Genomic DNA, 16,848 nt, shown 5'->3' with positions numbered 1-16,848 from the left:
TACCAGGGAACCACCGGTCACCAGATCTAACACACAAATCTAACATTCATTAAGCTTATATTTCTTTCTGAAAATGCACCATTTTTCTAGCACTGTGATGAAAAGCCTCAAAAGGAATCAAGTGGAAGAAACCCTGAAAATTCATCATAAACTGTTTTAGGATCCTTAGATCTGCAAACTGCCAACTGGAGTTACACAAGCACATACTGTTCTGAACTGGTACATCTTTAGGCTTTCGGGGGGAGCAGAGGAAATCTGAAAGAGTTCCAAGAACTTCCATCAAAAATAGAAAATTCAAATATTATCAAAAGTAACATTCAAATATCACTACTACAGACCAAGAATGATGCTCTTATACCATTTTGTAGTGTCCCTACTTTTGCCATTTTTCCATTCTTGTTATTCTCATTTTCTAGAGTAATTAGCTGTGACTTGCTTCTAACTAACAGAATACGGCAAAGGATGGTCAAGAGTACATTACATAAGATTATGAGGTCCATCTTGCTGAGACTCTCCTTGCTGGCTTTGAGGAAGCAACCAGTTGAGCTGGCAAAGCCCAAGTGGCAAAGAGTTGAAAGTGGCCTCTTGGCAACAGCCCACTAGGAACTGAGGCTCTCTGTCCAAAGCCAACAGGGAATGGAAAGCTGCCAATAACCACACGAGTGAGGAAGAAGACCCTTCCCCGGTCGAGACTCAGATGAGACTGCAGCCCTGGCCAGTACCCTGACCTTATAAAGGACTCAACTTTGAGATGTCAAATGAGTGCTCTTTTAAATTGCTAAGTTTGTGGTAATATTATTATGCAATGATAGATAACTCATACAGATTTCAAGGTACTTTTAAAAAACATTTTTATTATAAAATACAAATAAAGAAAAACTGAAATACTGAAGAAAGACCAAGTCATCCTTTTGCTGCGCTGCCATCCTATTATAAGCAAATGACAAATAGTAATTTGTCATGTTTGGTGTGCTATTTACAGCCATGATAATACCCATTGATACACTTTTGTATCATGTTTACTTAGTATTTTCTCATGTTTATTATATTCATTACTAACTTTGAAGAATACAATAATGTACGATTCATTGGAGATATATACCTGTTTGTTGACTATTTCCCTAAACCAAGCGTTGGTGAACTCTGGGTCTGTGTTTGGAAATAAAGTTTTACTGGAACACAGCTTTGCCCATTTGTTTACCTATTGTCTATCGCTATTTTTATGCTACAAATTGCAGAGTTGAAAGCTGTGACAGGGACTATATGGTCTACAGAGCCTAAAATGGCACTTTGTAGGAAAAGTTTATTGACCCCCGCCCTAAACTTTTAATCTGGCTATTACAAGTGATGTCACTTATAACACCCTCATGCTTATAATAATTTATACTTCAGGCACCTTAATTGGAATAGATTATGACAAAAGTGGAATAACTGGGTCTAATTCATAAGCTGTTTTTAAGGCTGACATTGTCCCCCAGTGTTTCTCTGGTGATGGTCTACTGTGACATAGTAAGGGTGGTGGGAATAGAAGGAAAAGAAGCCTCAGTACTCCGATAGGTAGCATTTCTCTGGTCCCTATAAATCTAGACATGTGAGCTTACACCCTGGAAGAGCATTGTTCCAGTTTCGATTTAAAGTTAACCAAGAGGGAAGTAACGGTAATTGCAACACTAAAAACAACTGAAAGAATTTTTTTCTCACTTTCTACTGGGGATGAAAAAGCAGACGAAGTAAACTCTCCAGGTGACCAGATGTATATGAAAGGTCACTCCAGACTGGCTGCCGTAGCCAAAGGCACGGAGAGGGCTGACTAAGGGACAGAGGTGGCAGCCTCAACTATGTGCTGGCAGTGGCAGCAACGAACAGTGAGGCAGCCGTAAGTGCAGGATGAAGAAACGTGTCACTCCCCTTAACACATCCTAGGCATAAACCTGTATACAACTGTAATTGAACGGTCTCCAGGTAAGAAAGTTCTAGAGCAACTACGCTATATTTTTGAACAACAACAAAATTCTTCTAAAGAAAGTTATATTCTTTAGGAAACAACGGATGGAATGGGACCAGCTACGTCAACCCTGACTACCTCTGAGATAAAAGATTAAGCAGGTTGATGGGTCTCAAATCCAGTCTTGTTGAATAAAGCAAGCGTCGGGAGGTAGAGATGTCATCTTCTAAGGGAAATATTCTGTAACATGACAAAAAAAAAAAAAAAGATCAGGATGGACCTGTTCCCCAATGAATAATGTAATTTAAAAGTAAAACTAGAAAGATACCTTAATGTAATTATCCTAATGCTAACACAGTATGTAAAGACAGAATAGATAACACATCTATTTTATTAAAATATTCCTGTCAAAATGTCAACCAATTTAACACAACCTAAAGAAGTATTCTTTTGGTTAAAACTATTTTTAGCCTTTACATTCCACCTCATTTACTCATCAAATAATAAAATACACTGTGACTTCATGAATTACACGGGGAAACTATGAAATTCTCCATATTGTAAGGAAATCAAACTATTTTTACAAAAACTAGGCACATGTCACTGAACAAAATATAGCATTTTCCTGAGGTATGAAAAGAGAGGCTTATTATTTTCTTGAATTTTCATACTGCAGAGGAAGAGTCAGTTTTATGAATAGCTCGATTCACAATTAGAATCATGTCATAATGTTTCTCTTTTTTCACTGTTTACTGTTATTTGCCTCAAAACTGACCTGAGGGTCTGGCAGCATAAATCCATCAGTGAGTTTATAATAGACTATTGTGGAATCGGACTCCACTATGGCCAAAGTAAAAGACATCGGCAAGTCTGGATCACCTTGCAATTTTCGAGACGCCTTCAGTATCTCCCTTATCCTGAAAATAAAGTCACAATACATTTAGGATTCACAGTCACTCAATTAATAAGATCAAATTCTGTAAAATCTTGGGGAAGAGGTAGGCAACAATATTATATCCATAATGCTAAGGAAATGTCTGAAGACTCAAAAATAAACATTTAACGTTGTCTTGTCACACAGCAAGGAAGGGCTATCTGCAGACTTTCAATCCTTCTCTTTTGCATTCACCCATCTCTCCTGATCATCATACCTGAGAGAATCAAACTGTACTTAGGAATCTACAGAATGAGATTTTTAAGCGATTTAAAAGAGGAATAAACTTCTGGAAAAGCTGAAACTAACAGTGAGTGTTCCGTGCATCTGAATTGGCTATGGATCATGAGTGTTCATTTTCCAACTTTATCTTACTTACAGCGAAGCACTTTGGTACTGAGGTTTGTACCAAATGGACTGCAATAAATATTCCCCCCACAGTGTTCATAATTACTACCTATGTAAATGGCTATATAATATTACTAATAATTTATCCCATCATTCCCCAATTGCTATAAAGTTCTGTCATGTTTGGGGGGTGAAGGTGCTAATACATATAAGCTGTGATGGTCATCTTTTTTCAGGTAGTTGTTTCTTTTGGAATGTTTGTTGGGTCTTTCCAAGTATTGGGATTATTAGATCTAACTATAGATATTTTTATGGTTCTCAATATGTATTCCAATGCTTCATAAAAGCTAAGAGAAAAATATAGAGAGAAATAAACCTTTCTGGGTAAAATTTATATATCAAACAATCAATGTTATACACAAGTTCAGTTTGCTTGCTGTGGAAAATAGTCTATCAAATTTAATATCTAGTTCTTCAAAACACTATCGACTTCTGTTTATACAAACTAAAAATCCTTATTACCTACTCAATAAAGCCTGTGTTCGACAATTCAGTAAATGTAACCTTCAGAGCTTTCTTTAAAAGGCAAATAAAAAATGCTCAGTTGCCTTTTTCACTAAGCTAACCAAGTCTCCAGAAATTGAAAAAAGATTTACCAGCCTATTAACATGCTACCACTGAATACATAAATAATTCAACACTATATTCTCTTTAGCAAAAGTATAATTTGTCCCCTTAAGTTCTACTTCCCATCCCTAAGTAAAAATTCTTTTGGTCACTCTTCACCCATCCTATTAGCTACTGAAACTATAAAGAATCTAAAAAGAAAAGTCTCTGCCTTGTATTTTTACTACTATAATAATTATAATACTTTATTTTTAAAAAATCAGTAATAGACATTGGAGATTTTTAAGCAATTTAAAACAGCAATAACCTTCTGGAAAAGCTGAAACTAAGTTGGATAAATAAAATCTGTCTCCCTGCAAACTGTTAATTCCTTTTTAAGAATCAGCAAAGCATCATCTTCTCTCTGAGTCTTTCCTGTTGTCTTTCCCCAACCTCTGGGCAAAGTTACGTATCCTACCCTACAAAGGCCCCTCCTACAAACCTACATTACTACCAGGTTGTTGCAAAAGTAATTGTGCTTCTAAAGGTTAAAAACAATTGCAAACAGCGCAATCCCTGTTGCACCAACCTAATATAATCAACTACCTTGTGTTTATACCCATCTTCAGGGTGAAAGCTTTTTTTTTTTTTTTTTAATTTGTTAATGTCCAATATGTGGTAAAATACCTGGGCACAATGAATGAAGCTTTTTGAATGAAGGTTTCCATGTGGCTACAATAAATCTTTAGGAATATAAACTTTAAAATAAATTCCTGACAAATGTTTTTCTAAAATGTATTATGCAACTTTGTTACACTAAAAAATTCAACGTGGCTTAACTCAGGATCATCATTTTCAGTACTTATTATTGGAGATACACAATGGTAAATGGTGTATGACTTGGAACCAAAGAAGTCCCTAGAATTTAATTTCTTAAAAGTATCTGATATTCACTTGCTTTTTGTTCATCAAAACATTCAAATTGTTTTATCACTTGTCTCTACACCAGGGCTTGGCAACTATGGTCACTTATTTTTTCACGGCCCATGAACAAAGAATGGTCTTCATTTTTAAATGATACATTTTGTGTGGTTCTGTAAGTTCCTACGTAAGAGCGTCAATCGTGCCACTCTTCCCACAGACCTGAAATGTTTCCTATCTGGCTCGTTAAGAAAAGCTTTGCTGATCCCTACTCTACACTATGAAAAAGGTTAAGAGTAAGAATGGAAGACATGATCACAGGGCAGTACAGTTTTTTTCAATATTATTTATTCAAAATCAGCAGGAAGACGTTCCACTTGCTAATTAGGACGCAGAAGATCTCAAAAGACCACCATTCCTACCATAACAATAAGAAAAGACCTCGGTTGCTTTAAAATATCACATTTTTCTTTACAGCCATTAAAAAGAAGATTGAAGGAAGTCAATTCCAAAAAGAAATGAGTCCTTCCCAGGTAAGTAGAGAGAGACAGCCACTTCTGTCTCTGAGGGCAATTACTAAGTGTGGGCACAAATGTCTACAGGAGTGAGCCTGCCACAAACAAGCAACGCCACTGGGTCAAGGAGAAACCAGCAGGACGTGTAACAGCCGCATAGGAACAGGCACGGCAGATTGGACTCTGGGAAGACACCAATCCCTCCAGTTCACCAATTCTCTCTCATGGGACTTTTGCTGCGTTGAAGCAACAACACCCAAAACTAGGGAAGGGACTGGAAAGCAAGAAGCAAGCTCTGGTCACAGTCTTGCCGAAGACAGAGGCCTGAACCCATTCTTTAGACATCTGAAACCAGAACAGAACTGAGATAACTAAAGCTGCAACTCAGCCGTGACCCCTCTTGACTTCCAGTAACACTGGCTACATCAGGCCTTTACCCCACTTGCCAGATATAGGAAAGGATAAGCTCTTTGGGGTGGGGAACCATCAACATCAGTCTATTACTCATATACACTGTCCGGTATATAGTGAAAAATGTAAAAAATTCTAAACGATGTGAAGAGAAGCAGGAAAATGTATCTAATAATCAAGAGCCAAAAGTCAACATAAGAAGACCTTCTGGAAACGATGGTTGGTAAAAAACTCAGATGATGATATTAATAGCTAAAGGCTCTCAAATAGTTATTGTCAATACGTTATAGTACTAAGAAAAAAAGACAAAATGGGTGACAAGATAAAAAAATTGAAGCAGAAAAAGTAGAAATTCTAAAGAAAATAAAATGGACATTCTAGAATTTTTAAATAATATATATTTTTAAAGTACTGACTAGGCTTAATGGTAGACTAGGCACGGCAATAGCAAACTTGAAAACTTGTCACTAAATTGAAAGAAACTAAATTGAAATAGAGAGAAAAAAGGAATTAAAAAATAAAACATGAGAGGCCTTTGGTACCGTATCAAATAAATTACCATGTGTAATTGGAATTGCGGAAAGAAAGGAAAAAGAAGGGTGTGTGTCTTAGTCCATCTGGGCTGGTGCAAGAGAACACCACAAACTGGGTAGCTTGTCAGCAACAGAAATTTCTCTCTTCTAGTTCTGGAGGCCAGAAAGTCCAAGATTGGGGTTCCAGCCCTGCCATGTTCTGGTGTGGGTCATTTTCCTGCCTCGAAGCTGACGCCTTCTCTCTTCCTGGGTCCTCTCATGATGAATGAAGGAGGCAGCGAATCTCTTTATCAGGCGCTAATCTCATTTATGGGGGCTTCAACCTCATGACGTAGCACCTCCCAGCAGCCCTACCTCCTAGTATCATCATCTTTAGGGATTAGAATTTCAACAGATAAAACCTGGGAAAACACATTCAGACTATAGCATTATAGAAGCAATGGCTGAAACTTCCAAATTGGTGTCTCTGAATGTAGTGTGTCTCTCAGAGAGGGCATCTAGTGGGATCTTGTTTTTATATCCAGTCTTGTATTTTCTGCCCTTTGAAGTGTTTAATCCATTTATGTTAATACTGGTATTGTTGGATTTATGTCTGCCATTTTATTTTTGTTTTTTATATATCACGTCTTTTTGTTCCTCCTTTACCACCTTTTTTTGTATTAAATAGATATTTTCTAGTGCACCATTTTAATTTATTTGTTGTTTTTTTTACTACAGTTTTTTTTTTTTCAGTTTCTTAGTGACAGCTCTAGAGATTACTATATACATCTCACCACAATTTACTTCAGACTAATACTAACTCAATTCTAACAAAATATAGAAACTTCTCCAATATAGTTCATTTCTTTCTCCCTTCTTTGTGCTGTTACTGTCATATATACTATGTCTATATATTATAAACTCAATAATACAATGTTATAATTATTGCTTTATATAATCTTATGTCTTTTTTAAAAGTTAAGAGAAGAAAGGATTAAAAAATAGATTAGTCTTTCATATTAACCTACATATTTAATATTTCTGGTACTCTTTATTTCTTCAAGTCACTCTCTGATGTGATTTCCTTGCTCTTACATAGCTCCATTCCCTCTCCCATCCTTTATGTTATATTGTTACATATGTATTACTTATTATGCTATAAGCCTGGTCAGTTGATTTTTGACAAAAGGCAATTCAATGGAGAAATTCTTTTCAACAAATGGTGCTGTAACATGAAGATAATACACCTCTATATCCACACATAGGACTAACGATCGATGAGGTAGCACACATAAAAAGGCTTAGCCAACTGTCAAGTACTCACCAAATACAAGTATCACTATATAGTACTATGCCAGCTTTGCTACATTGCAAATTGGGACATAATGCTTTTATCCACCCCCTTCCCTTAAGAAGTAATTTCTAGCTTTGTTAAACTGCATAAAAATCAGCTAGATTCCTGTTCATATCAGAGATTTACTTTACAAAGAGATTATTTAGATGAAGCAACCACAGATATTAGAAACTTCAATACTCAGCACTGATGGGAAATGGCACTGAAGCCACTACAATACACAAAAGTTAAAAGGTTCTTTAAACAACCCTAACTGGCGTAGTATAATGAGGACGGGACACAGATGGAAGGGAAAAAATCTATTAAGACAACTTTTACATATTTTCCATTTCTCAAAATATGATATTTAAATCAGAATGTACGTGTGTGTGTGTGTGTGTGTGTGTGTGTGTGTGTGTGTGTGTGTGTTTCCTAAGGTAAACTGTGTGGAAATTTTAGACCATATATTGAAATTTGGGATAGAAATTTCCATTTCATTCATATTTGTTTCCAGGGTTCTTTGATATAAACAGCAGAACATTTTCAGACTTACTCAAAACACCCATGTGGGCAACCCTAAAATTTGAAAATTAGCTCAGAGCTGTAAAGAGGGATTTGTCCTCAGAGCTGAGGGAAGTCACTGTCAGAACTGAAGTGGAAGTTCCCATGTCTGAGCTCTTTATCCTCCTTGGTTGTGGGGGGTGGGGAGAATCTTACCAATGAATGTCTGGTAATAACGGACTAAAACAGTTTCTCTGCCTGTGCTACTCCAAGCACAGCTTGGGGAGTCTTACAAAGATTCTTGTCGAGGATCTCTTCTAGTCTATTTTTTAACATATGTTTAAAGTAATGTCATCACCTTTCCCCATTCGAGACTGTTCTTGTTTGTTTTCCTTTATACAAAACTGATAAACTCCTAAAAATGTTTACTTTGCCTTTAAGTCAACAGACTGCTTTCTCAATCTAGTAACAACAACAACAAAAGGTTCCAAAGTTCTATTTTAAACATCACAAACTATAAAGATGCTGAAAACAATGAAACACTAAAATACTATCTCACTTAACTTCTAACCAGCTTACAGTTTCAAATCTTAATTTAGAAACCATAGAACAAAGTGTGTGTGTGTGTGTGTGTGTGTGTGTGTGTGTGTGTGTGTGTATGTATATGTATATATACATATATATACACATATACACATATACATTTTTTTTAAACCTCAGTTCTTTGGAAAAATATTGTAGAGATGGTTCATCACACAAATCTAAAATAATAATTTAGATAAGTCTTTATAGTTCATTTGACAGAAATCCACCTATGAAAAACATAACCTATGTGTTAATAAGAAAAATTTCATATTTTTGAGTTCTTTATATCTCAAGGGAAAAAAACCCACCTGAAAAAAGAGATAAATCAGTAAAAATCATAGTTGTTCATCAACAGTAACAGAATTTGATGTCTGTAACAGGTTTTTCTTTCTCATAACTATTCAGAAAGCTCAGCATACTGAAAACAGAGTGGTTCCAATTTTAATAAAGCAAACTTGAAAACAAGCCTGAGGCAAACAGACAGGTACAGCCCTTCCTCCGAGCTATCTAAATACCTCCATAAACCTGAGCATTCATTTTTCTGTGTCAATCCTACAATACAGACTATGTCATAACGGGACATTTACACAGAAGACAAGAAAGTTGAAGGCAATATTACTTTTAACTTCAAATATTGTTGAAACAGAATATATCATGGGTTAAAATTATTATTATTTTCAACCCACAGAAAGCAATATTCTCCTTCTGTCCTCTTCAACGGGACCAAATGGCATGTGCTGTAGCCTCATCAATTAAAGACATTAACTCCTTGATCTGCCTCATTATGGTATTTTGGAATGACACCCCATCATCCAACTCTGAAACACAATGTAAATTTAAATTGGTGCCCAAGAAGCCTTATTCCTCCGCAGGCTCAATCCCGAAGAAAACTTTCAAGGATAACAGAGAGCCTCCTCGGGAATCATGCCAGTGACTTCCTAGCGAAAAAGCAAGGTGGCTAAACTCCCAGGGGGCGTTATTGAACAATTAAGTGCCTGTGTAGCTATTCACCGCAGTGGGAAGCCATTCTGCTAATAGAAACTGCAAGCTTTTCTTTTGGAGGATGAGAGAAAAATTGCTGTGTCAGTTAAAAGAAGCTGCCAGAATTGGGGGTTTCACCAGCAACAGATTTCCAACAGAGGTAATATGAGGACACACATACGACATGCAGGCAAGTCAACGGACAGAAATCATTATACACGTTATTAAACTTTAGGCCTCACATAAAATAATGGTCATTAAATGAATTTATAACAAAGAATATACTTTTGAAGAGTGGAAATACAGGGAAATAATTAATAGGGTATTCTTCAAAACAAACTGTAGCATTTCAGGATCAAATCTCATAATTAAGAACAATCTTTTAAAATGTTCTAAATCTAGTTAATAATAATGCATTGCATAATCAAAACTTGCAACAGTAGATCTTAAAAGTTCTTATTACAAGAAACAATTTTCTTGTAATTATGTAAGGTGATGTTGTTAACTAGACTTCTTATGGTGTTCATTTCACAACAGATACAAGTATCGAATCATTATGTTGTACACCTGAAACCAATATAATGTTATATGTCAATTATACCTCAATTGAAAAATTGTTTTTCAATCTTCTAAAGAAGGAATTCACTTAGTTCTAGTAACCATTTACTCCACCATTAACATTAAGTCCTTTTTCCCAAGACACTAAGGAAAAAGAAGGGATGAAAGGTAGGGGTATAGATACGAATGAAAAAAAATTCACCGAAAGGTAAGGAGGCTTCTCCTATCACTGAGAGTGCCTCTCCAGACCTGTGATTGTTCTCTATCCTAAATGCATATTATAGTTACAGTGCGAAGTGTGGGCAATAGCAACAAATATTGCAAGCAGATGGATTTTGCAGACATTCTAATTTTTTAGAAACTCTTGGAAGGTTACTTGAGCATATCCTTATATTCTTTAACATTTTATTTAGCAAGTCTCCACTGCAGGAACTTAGTAGTCTAAGAGAGTTCATTCAGTCATTCAATAAACACATAATGAATACCAAGTACCAGGTACCAGGCTAGGCACTGGGGAAATTGCAATGAACAGAACAAAGTTCCTGCTTTCATGTTTTCTTGTAGGGATAGGAAGACAGTAAACAATTAAAAGAAAACTAAATATATTGAGTAGCAATAAATGCATGTTATAAAGAAGGACCACATAGTAAATTGCAATAATATAGCCAAGAGTCTTGATCAAACCAACTGACCAACGTTCCTAGACTTTTAGCCTTATGGCTACTGACTAACAGATGACCAGTTTGGTACGTGGAATGTTGAAGCCTTTTTCCAAATTTCTAGAGTAATATTCAGATTGGAAGATGCTAAGAAAGAGAACATCTGGAAAAAATTGCTCTCACGTAAAATGTCCATTTTAGAGGTTATCAATCACCAAAAAGCAAACAAAATGCCACCAACATGTGGGACTGGGGGCATAAAATGGCCACTGAAGAGGTTCCACCATGACATATGCTATCCACTGTTCTGCGTTGGCACCAATAGGGAGAGTCATTTATATTGTAATTCAGTCAGGTTTAAAAGGATGAATGATTCATTGTATTACTAAGCCAAAAAGATTTATAGATCATTTCAAAAACAGTATCTTAACTGTCTCCGGATTTTATCATTTACAAAACACTCATCTTTTTTTTCAAAACTCATAACATGTATAAACACAGATAAGCTTAAAATATGGCAACTGTGGTTTTAGTTTTCAGCACACCTCTCATATTTTACTGAAGAAACTAAAATGACATTGAAATGGGAGACAACATAGGTTCTATCAGGAAAAAAATTTGTGATTAAAAAATAGAAAAGCATTTTTTCCCTCATAATTTGCTATGGGTCCTCGTGTAAGTTACTTAAGATATTTTCCCATTTAGAATTACCTGTAATACTAATACTACAGAAACCTGTAATATTATTATCCTAACTTCATTGTAATATACTTCTCCCATTTAGGGACACTCAACAAATATCAGTGGCCAAAGTGGTCCAAAAAAGAAGCTAATCAACCTATCTGACCAGAAAGTTGACTTCATTTGCTACTTTAGCACAAAAAAAAAGGCCCCTAGCTTTCGTTAGGATTCCTCTGCTTGTCTCAGCTTTAAATTCATCTGGTCCCTTTGGCCTCTATGAAACGACTAAGATGATTTTATGTCATTGCTGGGTCTGGGGAAACTGTCCTCATAACCTCTACAGTCATTTACCAAACGTGCTACATGGGTTCTTAGATTTACCTTAGTAAGAAACAATCTAGAGTACTTCCCCATATGTATATACAATCCAAATACATAATACAGTATTTTAAAATGTAAGCTAAAAATTATTTTACATCAGCATTAGGGAGTATTTTTAGATGAGAGAAAAAGGAGACGTGTCCTTCCCTTCAAGAAACAAACAACCTCATACTCCATCAGCATCTTTTCCCACTAGATAAGCAGATATGGCTAGTCTACCAATTCTATTCTCCCATTGGAGATCGGCAATTAGTATGCAATCAATCTTGACACAAGGGAAGCACTGATGGGTGTAGGTACCAGTCTGTAAACCTCCGCCTTCGGTCTCAGTACCAACAAAGGAGATGAGCTGGAGAGCTAGTAATCCCACAGGTTATTTCATACCAACTTTAACCTGAAAGACCTCCTGAGACTTGAAAAATACGCCGAAGTGTTTTAACTATGAAAATATACTATGTATAACTGCTTTACAGAAAACACCAGTCACAAACTGTACTTCTGCTCAGAGTAGTGCATTCACTCACTGCCATTCTAACACACATTCATGTTGTAATGGAATCTGACTGCACTATTGCCAGAAACTACATAAAATCACCAGATTCAAAGCCTGGGAAAGTAAGTGGGAAACGGATACAAAAACTGTGTAAGGAGTCTTAGAAATTCACTCAGATATAATGTTAAATCTTATCTAAAATTGTCACCTTTTAAGGAATCAGCAAATCCATATACACCATAAAATAAATAACAGAAAGAATAAGCCATGCAAATATATTAATATAGGCCTCTCTGCCACTCAATAGTCAAGATAGCTACTGAAGTGGTTTTAAAGGATACAGTGAGATGACTTATTGTCATCACTAGAGAAATATTTTATAACTAAGTTGTAGTTAACTATGTAAATGACAGGGTTTGGTCCAGTTTTACAAACTTGGGACCTCAATACAGGGGATAGCGGTAATGCCTTTTATGCTATATGCCCTTTGTAAATAACATGAAATTGCACCTCCAGCAAATCACCAAGTCCTCTGGTTCTCGGGCTTGTATACCACCCAGATTCTCTAGTAATAAAAATGCTATTTAAAGTTTTTAAGGAATAAAGAACATTTTTATAAAAAGTACTCTAATCAAACAGCTAAGCAGCCTAGTGTAGGATAGCAAAACTGCTGTGCTCAGATGGGTTGTGCGGTATGTGGAAAACAGTTTATTTCTAACAATGAAGTGTCAAAGTTGTCATGTTATTCTTAACAGAAAATTAATATTCCCCGTAATAGATTATCATTCTCATCCACTCACATTCCACCATGCTTTCATTTTTTTTCATTGAGGCATGACTGGCATATAACACTGCGTAAGCTGAAGGTGTACGATGTGATGAACTAACCTGTCAACCAAAGACCAAAATCACCTGCCCACCTGTTATGGCTGAGGGACGCACTGATGGGTGTAGGCACCACAGTCTGTAACCCTTCTCCTTCTATCTCGGTACCAACAAGGCAGATGAGCTGGAGATCTGGTAATCCCACACAGTTGACTTCATGCCAGCTTTTACCTGAAAGAGCATCATTGAATGGACAGCAGTGTTTATCAAAAATCAAAAATCAAAATTCTAAACTTCTACCTAATACTCAGCTGAGAAAACACCACTCATAACACTCTCTTCTCTTTATTTTTCAGTATTTTCTGCTACCCGGTGATTTCTAATGTAAATGAAGAAATGACTAAATTGACAAAATTAACAGTAAATGCATGTATGATGGCTTATTATAATGTCAGCAATGCAATATCTCAACCTAACTCCCCAACTCTTCACCACAGCCCCAATAATGAAACAATATAAACAAGTAACTTACTCTCCATGAGGTCCAGGTAAACCAAGAATGCTATATAAACTTGGGTGGCATCTCCCACATCTAATTCCATCATTTCTAAATACTGAAAATCAAAAGGTAATTGTTAATCAGAGAAGGATGAATCTCTTAATATTTTCTTTCACTCAATCAACAACTATTTATTAAATATATATAATATATAAAACTCTTTTCTAGGTAGAGTAGGAGTTACAAGGCAATTTAAGATCTGATCCTTGCATCTAAAAAACTTCCAATTATTGGATAAACACATTGCATACTTACTTGTTAGGCAAATAACAATATGACAGTAAGTAATTAAAAGCTAAGTGAGTGGAATTACAAAAACGTGACACAACAGGTCAGAGATGCTCCATTCAGATGGCTTAATTGGTGAATGTTTTATGGCAGATGTGGGATGCAATTGAGCCCTGGAGGACATGTACGATTTGAGTAAATTGAGAAGGTAGAGTAACAGTGTAAGTAATCACACAGAGATGAGAATAAGCCACACATATTCAAGGGCCTATAAACAAACCTACCTGCCAGGAGTAGAGACATTTTTTAATAAGATTTTTGTTGCAGCATGTCAGTGGAAGCCTCTATTTCCCTGGTCTCTTATTTGCATTGGAGAAAAATCTGCTAGAATACCACTCCTGGCCTCTTTCCCCACCTCTTCTCACTTAAGAGTAGGGAGTTCTTTAATTGCTGGATTTTAAAGAAAGGACCAAGAAAGCTGCTACTGCTGCTTTCAGACTTGCTGGTCAGCACTGGGGGAACCTCTAGGAGTTTACTCCTTCAGGGGATGCCTGAGATTGTCCACCTATGTCAGTGGCTAGATGAGTAAGCGGGGCTAATGCAGTGGTGAGGGATCAGCAGAGCCGCATGGCTGCATATCTGATGTCACATTCTCCTACCGGTGTCACCGCTTCAGTGCAAGTATACAGGTGCAGGGGTGTGGCTAGTTTTCCTCCAACTTCACATGTGCTTGAAAACGTAATTGGGAACCAGGTTGCAAGGCCTTGACAGTTCAGCTAAAAGTCTGCCTTTTTTCCCATAAGGAAACATGGAGGATTTCTAAGCATGAGACTAATATAATGAAAGTGGTGTTTAAGGATGATACGTCGGATACCATATTACTGGGTAGACTACGTTATTTTCAAATCGAATATTAAAAATGCAGAACTGGAAAAATCAAGCACCCAACGTATTTTCTTTTCTTTCTTATTAATCAATTAGATCCTTCAGGAAGAAAATCAAAAGGGAAGATCTGATGGTCAAGGCTTATATAGCCATTAACGTCAAAGGGAAAAAAATCTGCAATTATAAACACTGACAGCACCACCAAATCTAGAAGAGGTTTTTAAAACCTGTTACGGGTGTTTTACTTATTAAATACTTACACAGAGCTTACTATGTGTCACTTGCTTTACACACATTAACTGATATAATCCTGTAATAACCCTAGGAGGTAAGCTATTACTCCAATTTTACATATGAGGAAACAATGAGATTAAACAACTTGCCCCCAATCAATAAAGCTGGTGACAGAACCGGGATTCAAACTCAGGCAATGTGACTTTGCGTTCAGACTCCTAACCACTGTGCTGCTTCTCCACGTTATGGTTTTTCTTTCTATGGCACTGCATGACCTCTCCGTGTTACTGTGTGTTTCTCTCACCTGGAGGGGGAATAAGGGCACAGAATTTCTAGAAAAAAGTAAGCAGGATAAAATGAAAAGGGGTTAACGTCTCAGACTGGTAGCCTCAAAATTTTCCTTTTCTTGACTGTTTTTAGGTGATTCCTTATGAACACTGCTCTCCAGCAGGAGGCTGCAATTCTACTAAAATTACTAGCCCAGTCCCTGGGATTCCTACAAAACCCCCATCGCCGCCATTCGTTGTCCATTCATTGCTTGGCACGTTCCTGGTACAAGGCAACAATCTGCCCAACAAGCAAGAAACTCTCTTTCCCTCCTTTACTGCTACTACAGAAAAACACACCCACCCGATGAGTAGTTCTGCTGTGGGGAGGAACCTAACTTGCCAAGAAATTCGAAAAATCAGGGAGCTGCTCTTCAGCAAAATCAAAACGCACTGTGTGGGCCCGAGGCTAAGAGCCTAAACCTTTATCATTAGAGTCTCTTAGCTCCGATCCAGGGCCCACAAACTGTTTTTGCGTGGTCACTACGAGGAGTAAATGAGCCCATCCCCAGAACCAGCCCTAGATGGCAAAACCCAGATATTAGTGGTGTGGCTGTTGTCGGCCTCGGGCTTGCGAGGGGCTGGTTTGTCTTTCCCTCCGGTTAAAAACGGGGAGCGAAGTGGGGGAGGTGGGTAGTGTCTGAGCAACAGTTTAACTCATCGAAACAAACAAAACCAGCACCGCCTGCGGCTGGCGGCGTGCTCTCGGGTCCCCTTCCGGGAGGGTCGCGCGCACACTCCGCGACCCGGCCCCGCAGCAGCGGAGGGAAGCGCGCAGCCCGGGGGTCGGCCGGGGGGAGGGGCCTGAACCCACGCCCCGCTCCTCTCGCGCTGCCTGACCTTTGGGTGGGTGCCCATCCAGGCGTCCTCGGGGGCCCATGAGGGGGCGCCGCCGCCGCTGCGAGGGCCGCCCGGGCCCAGGCCGCTGCAGCCCGGGGCCGGCTCGGAGCCGCCGCGCTCCTCCATGCCGACCAGTGGCGGCGCCCGTGGTGCACCGCGCCCCGCGCCCGGCCAGAAGCAGCGCCGCGCGCGTCTGGGTTCCGCCTCCCTGCGGCCGGCGGCCCCCGCGGGGGAGGACGCCGCTACCCGGAGCATAGCTAGAGCGGCCCCGCCTTCTGACACAAGTAGCTACAACGTGCACAAACGCACTCTAGTGTCGCGGTGCGTGTATCCCAACCCGGGCAGATACGCGAGTGAACAAGGTTAACTATCCAGAAGCCCTTAACTCTCCCTGACATCAGTGCTGTTTGCAGCTCTATTGAGAAAGCAGAGACTCCTTATGGCCTCTTGGCGTTCAGCATTGGGTCCAGGTCTCCAATTCCTGAGATCAGGGAAAGTCTCCTTCAGTGTCCTGTCATGTAAGCTTAAAGTGTGGAAGTGGATGAGATCTCTGTAGATGAAAGTGAAGAGAAGAAAGACCAGACTGC

At 38.2% G+C, this 16,848-nt stretch overlaps 1 protein-coding gene across 1 annotated transcript; it reads right to left on the bottom strand.

Moving 5' to 3' along the window:
• Positions 1-834: 834 nt before the first annotated feature.
• TSEN15 (tRNA splicing endonuclease subunit 15) lies at positions 835-16,440 on the bottom strand. Its single transcript, XM_019738115.2, has 5 exons — positions 16,262-16,440; positions 13,722-13,803; positions 13,285-13,420; positions 2,721-2,862; positions 835-2,185 (listed from the first exon to the last, which is right to left on the bottom strand). Exons 1-5 carry the CDS (start codon positions 16,385-16,387, stop codon positions 2,165-2,167), a joined length of 507 nt encoding a protein of 168 aa, XP_019593674.2. The 5' UTR covers positions 16,388-16,440; the 3' UTR covers positions 835-2,164.
• Between the last annotated feature and the right edge of the window lie 408 nt (positions 16,441-16,848).

The sequence above is a fragment of the Rhinolophus sinicus genome, linkage group LG17 (genome assembly GCF_036562045.2).
Source record: "Rhinolophus sinicus isolate RSC01 linkage group LG17, ASM3656204v1, whole genome shotgun sequence".
Taxonomy (NCBI): domain Eukaryota; kingdom Metazoa; phylum Chordata; class Mammalia; order Chiroptera; family Rhinolophidae; genus Rhinolophus; species Rhinolophus sinicus.
Note: the sequence above shows the minus strand (reverse complement) of the source record. Positions and strands in the feature narration are given on the sequence as shown.